This window comes from Felis catus, chromosome B2 (assembly GCF_018350175.1).
Source record: "Felis catus isolate Fca126 chromosome B2, F.catus_Fca126_mat1.0, whole genome shotgun sequence".
NCBI lineage: Eukaryota > Metazoa > Chordata > Mammalia > Carnivora > Felidae > Felis > Felis catus.
Window position 1 is genome coordinate 29,317,592 of NC_058372.1, and position 11,313 is coordinate 29,328,904.

At 52.8% G+C, this 11,313-nt stretch overlaps 1 protein-coding gene across 4 annotated transcripts; it reads right to left on the minus strand.

Moving 5' to 3' along the window:
- Positions 1-1,742: 1,742 nt before the first annotated feature.
- PPP1R18 (protein phosphatase 1 regulatory subunit 18) lies at positions 1,743-11,048 on the minus strand. Of its 4 annotated transcripts, none has more exons than XM_045057224.1 (4): positions 10,901-11,048; positions 8,197-9,909; positions 3,304-3,514; positions 1,743-2,657 (listed from the first exon to the last, which is right to left on the minus strand). In XM_045057224.1, the coding sequence occupies exons 2-4, from the start codon at positions 9,829-9,831 to the stop codon at positions 2,638-2,640; spliced, it is 1,866 nt and encodes a 621-aa protein (XP_044913159.1). In that variant the 5' UTR covers positions 9,832-9,909; positions 10,901-11,048; the 3' UTR covers positions 1,743-2,637. The 4 variants fall into 4 exon arrangements, with proteins under 4 accessions (XP_044913159.1, XP_019685738.3, XP_044913161.1 ...); XM_019830179.3 differs by having other exon boundaries at positions 8,197-10,047; positions 10,901-11,034; XM_045057226.1 differs by having other exon boundaries at positions 8,197-9,897; positions 10,901-11,022.
- Between the last annotated feature and the right edge of the window lie 265 nt (positions 11,049-11,313).

Sequence of the window (11,313 nt, forward strand, 5' to 3'; positions counted from 1 at the left end):
GTGTGTTGTGGGGGGAGATTCTCTTTCTTTTTTTTTTTTTAACGTTTATTTATTTTTGAGACAGAGAGAGACAGAGCATGAACGGGGGAGGGTCAGAGAGAGGGAGACACAGAATCCGAAACAGGTTCCAGACTCCGAGCTGTCAGCACAGAGCCTGATGCGGGGCTTGAACTCACGGACTGTGAGATCATGACCTGAGCCAAAGTCGGCCGCTCAACCGACTGAGCCACCCAGGCGCCCTGGAGATTCTCTCTCAAATGGAAGGTCAGGTCCATGCTGATGAAAGATTAGCCCATGCTGTTTAGGAGTTACCTTTGTTAGCACTGTACCTGCAGCAGGAATGAATACAGGTTAGGAATAAGCAAGGACCTCCAAGCTGGAAGAAACAGGATTTGGGAAAAAACCAAAGGTTCCCTCTTTTCTTTGTGCTGTCTTAAAGTTATTTTTAAAAGGCTCCAAACTAAGGAATGTGTAAACTGTGTTCTACATTTTCGCTAACCGCTTGAATTCTCTGGTGGCACTTAATCAAAAAATAAGCAGAACTTGTTATCTTGCTCTCTGCTTATCTGACGTCGGTTTGACCCTGTTTCATACTTTTATGACTAACTGGACTGATCAGACACTACTGTTGGGAAATGAAATAATCCAAAAGCCACAGGTAGCTCCTTAGCATTGACTTCTTAGATGCATTGTTTTCGGTTTCTGAGATGGACTTTGGGCACCACAGGCATATCAGAGCTTCCTGCCCTGCTTTCCTGGGTTACAACAGATTAGGATCTTTACTTAATTAGCTACTAATGTAAGCATTGTTTCCCTCTATACTCACACCCTCTCTAAATTGGCTCATTGTTCTAACACCTTGCTTGTTCCTTTGCTAGTAAATTGAAGACTTTTGGTACGTGTTTAAGATCACTTTGTCTTATTTTGTATTTAGTAAAAGGGAGTCTCCTCTGACTAGGCTGAGAAAACTCCTGTAATAGTAGGACTATAACTACTCAAACTAGTCTTTACTACCTTAGCAAACTAGAAAGAAAAAAAAAAAAGACTTGATAAGCAAACTACATGTATAGATCTTCCACATTTATAGAAGATAGAAATTCTTTGAAATGCCAACATTCAGTGTACTTGGGCAACAAACCCATGAATTATCAATGGCTCTTAAACCTTTAGGTATAAAACCGATTGTCTAGCGGACTCTTTTTCAGAAAACTGCACTTCTGTACATACACTATATTTTGCAGCAATTTTAGTCTTGTTATATATGGTCCCAAGTCTTGAAGTAAATGCCCCTGGACTAGCCAGTGTTATACACTAGCTGGCTGCTTCTAGCAGGCTTCTAAATACTGAAATTCTTCAATTCCAATATTTTAGCTATTTTCATCTATTCCTATATTTGTTCAGTCATTCAATCTAGTAATAGTTTTGTGAGGCCTGGGCTACTTCATTAAACCCAACTGACATCGTTTGCCCTTGTGGCACTTCCAGTTTAGTGGATTCTTCCTGCCCTTCCTCAAACCAGTCCTTTTCCTGCTAGTCCTTCGAGAAACAGATACAGGGCTCTTACAGAGCCCTTTCTTCATGTCAGTATTGAGTTCCTGTTTCACTTCCATCATTTTTCCCTCCTGCAGCCATAGCCACTACCTCTTCAAGGCCAATAGGAAGATGGGAGAGGCTTGGTATGAGAAACACAGAACCTCCCACACACATACTTTTTTTCTAAAGAAGGAAAAGCAGCAGGAGAGTTGGAGAGATCTCCATTTTATTATGGAAAACTTCAAAACAAACAAACAAACAACAAAAAAAAAACCAAACAGGCAGTTGATAAGGAAGGAGAAATGGGAGAGAAGAGTTGAGGTGCATTGTCACTCCACACCCTTGCAATTCAATTGTGAACCACTAGGAGGAACAGAATTAAATAACTAAATGGGGGTACAAGGTTAGGGTTAGGATTCCCAGACTTTCCTCTTGGGGAAAACAGAGGTACAGACTGAGCAAAAGTGGAAGAAGCCACACCCCCAATGAGGCAGCTGCCAGGCACAGGGGAGAGGATTCCACATAGACTCAACATGTAGGTGTGGTTGTAAACCTGGGACTTTGGCAGGTAGGGCTGGGAGCTAGTGGGGTTTGTAAACCAGGCTGGTGGTCAAGGGAGGTGGCAGGAGCTGTAAACAAAGGGGCAGTGACCTAAGGAACAGGAAGGAGAGGGGCCTGTAAATAGAATGGGGGCAGGCTGCCCAGGATGAGTGTTTAAACTGTAAGAGCCCTCAAGGGGTGGTGGGGAGTAAAGGAAGGCTGGAGAGTGTACTCTGTCCATGGAGATGTAAGAGGTGCTTCATCTCCCTCCCCCAACCCCTCACCCCCATGAGCTCTGTGCTCCTCCCCAGGACTTGATGCTCACTCTTGAATCACCCAGGGTGCACCAGCATGTCTGATGCACTCACATCAGAGACCTTTGGTGAATGTGGAAACTGGGTAACTACTCTGCCCCTATAAACAGGATGAGGAAAGCAAGTTGGAAGATGTCAGTTGCCTTCCCTTCCAAGCTCATGTTCAGGGTTTCTCTGTTCTCAATCTTCTGGGCTCCAGGATCTTCAGTTCTGGGAAAGGGGAAGGTATAGACCCTATGTTGGAAGAGGGTCACCTCCGGCAGGACTCATCTGTGGGAGAGGAGGCAATAATGATAGAGAATGAGTGAGGGCCTCTTCCACCTGCCTTCCCCCCTTACTCTCCACACTGAAGATAAGTCTTTATATCTTTCATGCTGAGTGCTTGCTACTACAGTAACAGCAGCCATCATTCACTAAGCTTGCATTCTGTGCCAGGCATTCTTACAACCTGTTTAATCACACAATAACCCCAGATGAGTTTAAGTAATTTAATGTCCAGCCATAGTTCCAAGATGCTTCATAAAAATTACTGAACCCTCTCAGTAAACCCCAGGAGGTGGTTATTTTTAGCCCCATGTCATAATTGCTAAAAATAAGGCCAGAGAGCAGGTGATTTCCTGGAGATTACACCACAGTTAAGAGACAAGATGGAATTTAAACACAGTCCTGTCTGACCAAAACCTTGTGTTTTTAACCACAGAAAGAGTTATGGTTTTGAAATCTGGAGATCCCTTGTGCACTTCACTTTCTAAGACCTTGGTTTCCCCATTTGTCAAGGGAGTGGGTGCGGTTAGAGGTCCTACCAAGTCTCTTCCAGGAGCACCAACATTAATTAATTCCTCCCCCTCCCTCCTGGACTGCAGTGCCCAATAGGAACACCAGGGGGTGTCCTCGGACCAGCAGAGCCTCAGCTCACCCACGATCAGGGCCTTGGTGCGCAGGCCGCCCTGGAGCTCCCGTTGTAGCAGCAACAACTCTTCCTCATCCTCTTCGTCATCGGGTTGGGCCGCTGGGGGGCTGGGGGTACTGGGAGCCTCAGGCTCTGGGCCCAGCTCCTCCAGCACTGAACTTTCAGAGGGGTATTGATACGTGGTCTCCAATGCTGTCTCGCTGAAGGAGATCTTGAGCTGAGAGTAGGAGAGAAACGCAGGAGGCATGGAGTTCAGCCTGGGAAAGCTCCTAGGGAAGCACGTGCCAGGTGGGGAGGGGAGCTGGATTTGGGCACCCTACTGACTTTACCTTCCCTATCCACTCTGGGGCCCAGGGATCCAGTTTTCCTTTTTTTTCCCCTAAATTTGTATTATTTTATGTATTAATTATTATAATATATATAGCACATATATAATATAATATAATATAATATAATATAATATAATATAATATAATATAATAATAATAAATTATTTATAAATATTACTTATTATGCATTTATTAATTTAATACTTGTTTATTTTGAGAGAGAGAAAATGTGAGGAGAGTTAAAGAGAACCTCATGGGGTGCCTGGGTGGCTCAGTCGGTTAAGCATATGACTTCAGCTCAGGTCATGATCTCGGGGTCCATGAGTTTGAGCCCTGCGTCGGGCTCTGTGCTGACAGCTCAGAGCCTGGAGCCTGTTTCAGATTCTGTGTGTCTCTCTCTCTGCCCCTCCCCTATTCACTCTCTCTCTCTGTCTCAAAAATAAATAAACGTTAAAAAAAAAAAGAGAACCCCAAGCAGGCTCCTTGCTGTCAGCATGGAGCTAGCCGTGAGGGGGCTTGAACTCACCAACTGTGAGACCATGACCTGAGCCAAAACCAAGACTCCAACACTTAACCGACTGAGCCACCCAGGCATCCCACCCAGTTTTCCTTTTGATATAGGCTCTCCAATCCCAGATTTCCCTTCTTCTATCATATCATTTCCAAAACATCAGACTTTTGCCTGAACTTTCACACAGGTGCAGAAGTGAGTAATACAGGACCCAGCTTCCTACTCTTTAGACTGTGGGTGGCAGAAGGGTAAAAAGAAAATACGTGGAGATAACCCCTGTGATCAGAACCGAATCTTTGGGTACCCTGAGGGCAATCAAGAAGGCTTCCCAGAGGTAGGAAGTTTGAGCTGGCAGGAAATAGGTGGCTAGAGGGAGTCCCAGGCAAAAGCAAGGAAGAGCACTTTGGTTTCCACATCATCAGACCCTTGGCTGTTCCTGAGAAACCCTGGACACCTGTGCCCTCCTGCTCCCCCCCTCACTCCTCTCCTACAGCTGGAGTGAACTCACAACAAAGTGGGGCTGGGGCCTGGGAGGGAAGAAGAGACTCTACTGAAAAGCCCAGAGGAAACAAGACTCTCCCCTAACACAGAGAGGAGATGGGCCCTTGAGTCCCTGCAAGGGAAGCTAGGTGAGGCGTCAGGGGCAGAGAGGAAAGTCCATGCAAACACAGGTTGGGGTGGAAAGCGCAACAGGAGAAACATGCAGAGACAGAAGCAAAAAGCCAGAGGGGACCTGGAGGGGGCCGAAATCCTCCACAAACACAATGTCCCAAGAGCAGGCGAGCCCCAGATGTTCTCACTCCCTTTCTACTCTTCCCCTTTGCCCTTTTAAGAAGCTCAGGGGCAGGGGCAGAGTGGGATTAACTCTGGGAGCCAAAGCGATTAAGGAGACAAACAGGAGGATTCTGTGTGAACTACTTGGAAAGGTCCAGACTATCTATTCAGGTCTTCCCAGAAGACCTGTTTGGGAAACTTGGGGCTTGGGCCCTGCATCCTTGAGTCTCCACATGGACCGGGGTGTGAGAAAAGAGAAACCGGGAGGGTGTCTGGACAAGTGGATGCTAAGGGCTGTACAGAATGTGCAACATGGGTTCCATGGGAAGCTGGAACTCAGAGACTCCTTGGCTCCAAACCCAGCATTGACTCCCCATTTCACTGGGAGAAAAAGCCAGAGCCTGACTAAGGCCCACAGGGTACTCCCACTGTACCACTTCTCCCTACCCCCCACTTCTCAGGCAACTATCTGCTCCCACTGCAGCCACCCTGGTCACAGTTCCTCTAAGGCCAACAGGGGCACTCCAATCTTAAGGCCTTTGCACTGGCTATTCCTTCTGCCTGGAACACTGTTCCCCCAAATACCCCCATAGCTCCCTCTCTCCCAGTCACCCTATTTAAAGTTCATATTCACTCCCCCAACTTTCTCGCTGTCTATGTTCCACTTACCCTGTTGTAATTTTTTTCCATAATCATTTACCAACTCCTAATCTACCAGAGAATTTACTTGTTATTCTGTGTCCACTGTCCATAGGAGCATGAAAGTTGCTATGGTGAGTAAGGAAGAGTTGGTTCAGACCTCAGGTGTGGTCCCCACAGACAACCAACACTGGGGACCAGTGTGGAAGGTACACAGTCTATCTGTGGAACTGCTGGTAGAAATGCATGACAGCAACCAGATCCCTTATATCCCAATTCTTCAGAAGGACCAGTTCTGGTTCTGTTACTGACAGATTTATCCAAACTTCTGGGAACCCATTTGTTTTCTTTTCACATTCCCTTTTGGGATAACAAGCTCCATGGTTTGTTATCCACTCTGAAAAATGATTCATTTTATTTGTTCTCAATCATGTTTGTCTCTCTTCTCCAATCCTGCTTCTCTGCTCACCCCCCCCCCCCCCCCCCGCCAACTTCTGACTGGGCTTCTCAGGAATGCACAGCCTCCATGGGAGTTTGGGGGGGGGGGGAGTACAGCGGGGTGTGACTCACTTGCTCCTCTCCCATCAGCTATATAAAGTCACAAGGGGGCCAAAGAGGGGAGGGGCCCATCTCTCAGCTAGAAGGGCCTTTGGGGAAGGGCACCAGCCACAAGACAGGGCTGGGATTTCTCTCCCATGGCAAGGATGCATTTGATGGCCTTAGCTTCCAAACAAGAGTTATTTCGGGAAGGGGGTGGGGGGGCAGTCCTCTGGTCCCAGAGCAAGTGGATTGGGTCAGAGCTGGAACAAGCATGTCAGTCCCTGCTGAGCAGGGTGCAGAGAGAGGGAAGAAGGCCTGAGACAGGGTGGAGGGGGAGGTGTCTGGGTCTAGAAAACTCTGTGCTGCTTCTCTCCACCCCCACCCCTAGAGCAGCCATGGCTTCCTCATTCTCTCACCACATCCTGAGCAGTTCTGGCAGGCCTAGGGCCCAGCGGTTCCCCACTCAGCCCCACCAGCCTTCCGGCCCCCACCCCAGGCTTCCTGTTTGGGTGATCTGCTTCTGGCTTCCCTGCTCCCTAACCTAGGTATGGTCACTATCACAGGTCCTGTCCTGCACTCACATGGTCCCCAGCTTTGGGCCCTGAATTTCATGCCTCCCTCTGCTCTTCCTCCCCAAAGGCACAGGCCAACCTCTATAGGAAGTGACTTGTCTGAACACCTCACTCTGGCAGTTCCTGGCCTACCTCCTAACATCTGTCCAGCCCAAAGGGGAAGGGGCGGGTAGCAGTCAGAGTGCTCAGGATAGACTCAGGTACCATGGCTCAGGGAGGGGAGCTTGAGCTGCACATGAGGATGAACTGGGGGATCAAGTGTCCCGCAAGCTTAATCTAGGTCTTTGGTCCCTGTGGTTTCCCACTGACAAAGCACGCGCGTGCGCGCGCACACACACAAGACAAATCTGAGGACGTCAGATGAGATGACAACTGGAGACTATGAAGGGCTTCCCAGTCTCTGGGGGAGATGTGTTAGGTGCAGGGACCTCTCTTTCCTTAGAGATTTTCAAGCTGGAAACTGATTGGTGTGTAAGGAAGGGGTTGGGCTGAAGCCACAGCAAGAAGCCTGGCTGCTCCCACTTCCTGAACTTTGTCCTTTTTCCAGTTTAACCTCTAACCTTCTGCTGGCCTCAGCCCCCATCCCTGTCCCCAACTCCCATTGTATTCCCTGCTCTCAGCTCAGTGTCTCCAAATTCACTTCTCTCTTTTGCTACCCCAAAGGGAGGGAGAGGCCAGGGCAACAGGAAGAGAGGGGAAAACCAACTGCTGAGCCAGTTCTGGGGAGGGAGGGGAAGCCCAGGGAGGAAGGAAGAAGGGGAGTGAGGGGCGGGGGTATTTTGGAAGAAGAGAAGGCTTTTCTTGTCCCAAGAGAGAAGGGAGCACTGTTTAAAGCAGTGGCCCAGCTGGGGGTGTGCAACCCTGAGGTCACCCACTTCAAATGGCTTCTGTGTGTGCCTCTCCCATGGAGCAGACTTGGGGTTCAAAAGTCTTCTCTTTGGCCAGCCTTATTCCATTCCCCCACCCTCATCCCAGTAGTCCCCTCACTGGCTCTGCCCCCTCTGCCTTGGGACTGAGAACTTCCTCCACTCACTTCTCCCTGCCATTTTCCCCTAGAACCCCAAAGGCACCCCCCTGTGCCTCTTCAGGCTTCCTGGCCCCACATTCCCTCCCCTGGGAGGCTGTGTGTGCTTTCAATCTGAGGACCCTGCTCTCATAGATTCTAGGCTGTAGCCTCAGCTCAGGTCTCCACCAGACGGGTTGTGTCCCAGACTCAGAGGAAAGGAAGGAAAGAAATGGGGGGCAGGGAGGGACTCAGAGCCTGAGGGAATGAAGAGTGAGCAGCCTGGGCACACCCTGAGAGAGACACACCCAGAGACAGCACTTGATTTGGGGCAGGATTCTTGGGCTTGGAAATGAATGGAAAAGGAGGGCAACAAGAAGGAAGGGTGTGTGTGCAGAGGAGGAAGGGTTGTGGCAGGAATTAGCACGAAAGAATAGAGAAAGACCAGAACATAGGGATATAAAAAAGAAAGGAGTACAGAAAGAACCGATGAGCAGGCTTCTAAAGAAAGCTGGCTTAGCTGCTCCCTACCTGTTTGTGATGCCTTTCAGGGGACCCCTTGACAAGGCAGCTGCGGCTGAGACGGAGGTAGCCCCCCAGAACCAAGATCTCCTCAGCAGTTGGGTACCGCTTCTTCCCAGGTCCGGGGACTGCAACATCAGCTGTGGCTGGGGTGGCCGGAGGAGTGGTGGGGGCTGCAGGGGGCAGGGACCGCCGGGGGTTGACTGTGAAGGTGTGTCCACTGCGGCGAGGGGCCCCCACCCCTGGCCCTGCCTTCACCCCATAGAACAGTCGGTTCATGAGGGGATCCCCAGGGGACTGGGGGGCAGGTGGGGCTGGGGGTGGGGGAGACAGAGGGGCTGCTGGTGGGGGCCGGGGTTGCACTGCTTCCTCTTCCTGCCCTCTAGAGCCTCCAGTCCCAGCGTCCTCTGGTGGGAAGGGGGAGGGCACAGAGCTGCAGTTCTGCAGGGTTCTCAAAGGCCTGCCCAGAGCCCCCGCCTTCTCCTTCTCAGCCTCGCCTTCTCCAGCCTCTGTACCAAAGGGCCCCAGATACTTCTCAGCAGACTCTGGGGGGACTGGTTTCTGAATTTGAGTCTCTGTGTCCCTGGGTGTCCATTCTCGAACCTTCCCAGAATTCAGAGTCCATTTCCATCCTTCTGTCAGCCTCAGTCCCCTCTCACCATCCTGCACAGGGCTACGCCTTTGTTCTGCTGCCTCCACTTCTCCAGAGCTGCTGTCTGGAGCCTCCCTACTCAGGGTCTCTGACAGCTCTGTAATCTCTTCTGAGGCCAGCGTTGGAATTGGCCTCTCTTTTCTCCCACATTCCTCTGAGCAGTCTTTTCTTTTTTCTAAGCTCGGCCTCCACTCTGATATCTCCAGTTGTACCAAACTCTGTTCCTGAGACTCTCCAGAGTCGGGCCTCCATTTATGGGCCTCTGTCAGGCCCATCTTCTGGTTGTCAGACTCCGCTGGGCTCAGTCTACTTTCCACCACCTCTTTTCTCCTCGGGCTTTGTTCTCCAGGCTCTGCCAGTCTCAGACTCCACTCTGGAGTTTCTCCCGGGCTCAGCCTCCATTTCCGCGCTTCTGACAGTCTGGAGCTGTTGTCTCCAGCCTCTCCTGGGCTCTGCCTCCAGTCCCAAGCCTCTAAAGGCCTGGGGCTCGACTCTCGGGCTCCCCCTATCCTCTTCTCTCTGGCCTCCCTGGGACTGAGCCGATCTTCTCTCGACTCTCTTCCCTTGGGGCTCTGATCCCGCATCTCCCCAGGGCTGGGTCTCTGCTCCCTGGCCTCCAAAGTCCCGGGCCTTCTTTCTGCAAGTAGTTCTTCATTACGCTGCTGCTGCTGCTGCTGCTGCTGCTGCTGCTGCTGCTGCTGCTGCTGGCGCTCCTGCCGAATGAATCGGTTCTGGTGCACTGGCCCAATGGCCTCTAGGAGGACAGCCGACTCGTCTGGGTCTGGAGGTCCAGCCTCTGTAGTCCCAGGTGTAGGGCTAGGCTCCCCAGGAGACAGACCAAGCTTGGCCCGGCGGCGCTCCAGGAGCCCCCGCTTCCAGGCTGGCATCTGGGACAGACGCTCCCGCTCTGCCTTCTCCCGGCCACGAAGGGCTGCCTCCTCCTGCCGTCGCCGGGCTAGCAGCTGTAGCTTCCAGTCTGGGATGGTGGCCATGACCGCGTTGAGGTAAGGGTGCGGAGCGCTGGGGCCAGAGAACAGGAAGGAGAGGCTCCAGAGGCCCTGGGGGTGAGACTGGGGGTGGGCGGAGAGGAAGTAGAGGGGGAGAGGTGGGACACAGAGATGGGCAAAGGAGCTGAGGGTGAAGACAGAGGGAAAGAGGGAGAAGACGGAAAGCAGAGAAAGGGGAAAACTACGAAAGTGAAGAAACAGCTGTGGACCAAGTGGGGGTGGGGTCGTGGCAGTGAGAGGAAGAGTGGAGATTCAGGGCAAAGAGGCAGGAGTCAGATTTGGTAATGTACGGTTAATGGTATCACAGTCCCAAGGATGTGAGAGGAGAGAAAGGCGGAAAAAGAAGCCGGCATGAGGGAGGAGAGAGAAAAGAGAGGAGGGGGAGGGGGGGTTGCGGGGGAGTAGGGGTCAGGTGAGGTTTCCCCACAGCTACTCCAGAGGCGGTTAGAGTGGGAAGGGAGGTCAGGGAATCCCGCCCGAGAAGGGGTGGTGGGACCTGAGGAGGGGGGGCGGGGAGGTGAGGAGGGGCGGAGAGTGGAGAGGTCCAGGGGAGCAAGGAGACTCCGGGGGCAGAGGGGAAATAGAGCTCCGCGGGAGGAGCGGGGCGCGCGTTTCAGCGCGGGCCGGGGAGGTCCTGGCTCCCCTCCCAGATCCGCTCGGGCCACGCCTCTCCGGCCCCCTGCCGCCACCCCTCCGCCCTGCACTCCGCCCCCAGGCAGGTCGGGGGGAAATACCCTCCCTTGAGGACTTTCGGAACCCTGGCGTCCACCCCCACCCGTCCCGCCACCACCGCCTGCCTCTCCCACCTGCCGGGCCCGGGACCCTGGGTGCGGAGCACCGGCTCCACGACTCTGCTCTCCGGACCTTCGAGTCCTATGCCCGGGTCTCCGATCTCACGGAACCCTGACATAGCCGGCCATCCCCACCCAGCTCGGACCGCACAGACAATCTCGGCACAAAGAGGAGACAGCCCAAGGTCCTGGCTGGGGGCAGGAGCGGGGACAGAGGGAGGAGACACCCCTTCCCCAAGTCTGAAGCCCCTCAGTCAACTCACTAGCCAGCGGGGTTCCCAGGGGAGGGGGTGCGGAGGAGCCTGGCGTCCGGAGGGAGGAGGAGAGAGGAAGAGGAGGAGAGTGGGATTGAGGGAGATCCGGAGACAGGAGGGAGGGGAGGAGGGAAGGAAAGGAGGAGGAGGGAAGACGGAGTAGAGGAGGAGGGACGGAGACAGAGACCTGGGGGCCGGGCGGGGGGCGGCGACCGCTTTGTCTGAGGACAATGGGGAAAGGGAAGGGGGCGCGGGGCGGGGCCCGAGGGGGCGGGGCCTCGCTCCAGAGACCCCGCTTGGGACTAGACTTTCCGACTCACCCCTTTCCCGCCGCAACCCCTGGCCCTTCGCTCTCTGTCTTCAGGACCCTCAACCCACCCCCACCTCCCCAGTAGCCCTGGAGAACCTAGGTGTCCAGACCC

Coding starts and splice junctions, on each gene's coding strand:
- PPP1R18 (XM_045057224.1), bottom strand. CDS start 9,831: ATGGCCACCATCCCAGACTGGAAGCTACAGCTGCTAGCCCGGCGACGG. Junction 3,515..8,196: donor CTGAAAGGCATCACAAACAG/GTAGGGAGCAGC, acceptor TCCTACTCTCAG/CTCAAGATCTCCTTCAGCGA. Junction 2,658..3,303: donor CACCAAGGCCCTGATCGTGG/GTGAGCTGAGGC, acceptor CCTCTCCCACAG/ATGAGTCCTGCCGGAGGTGA.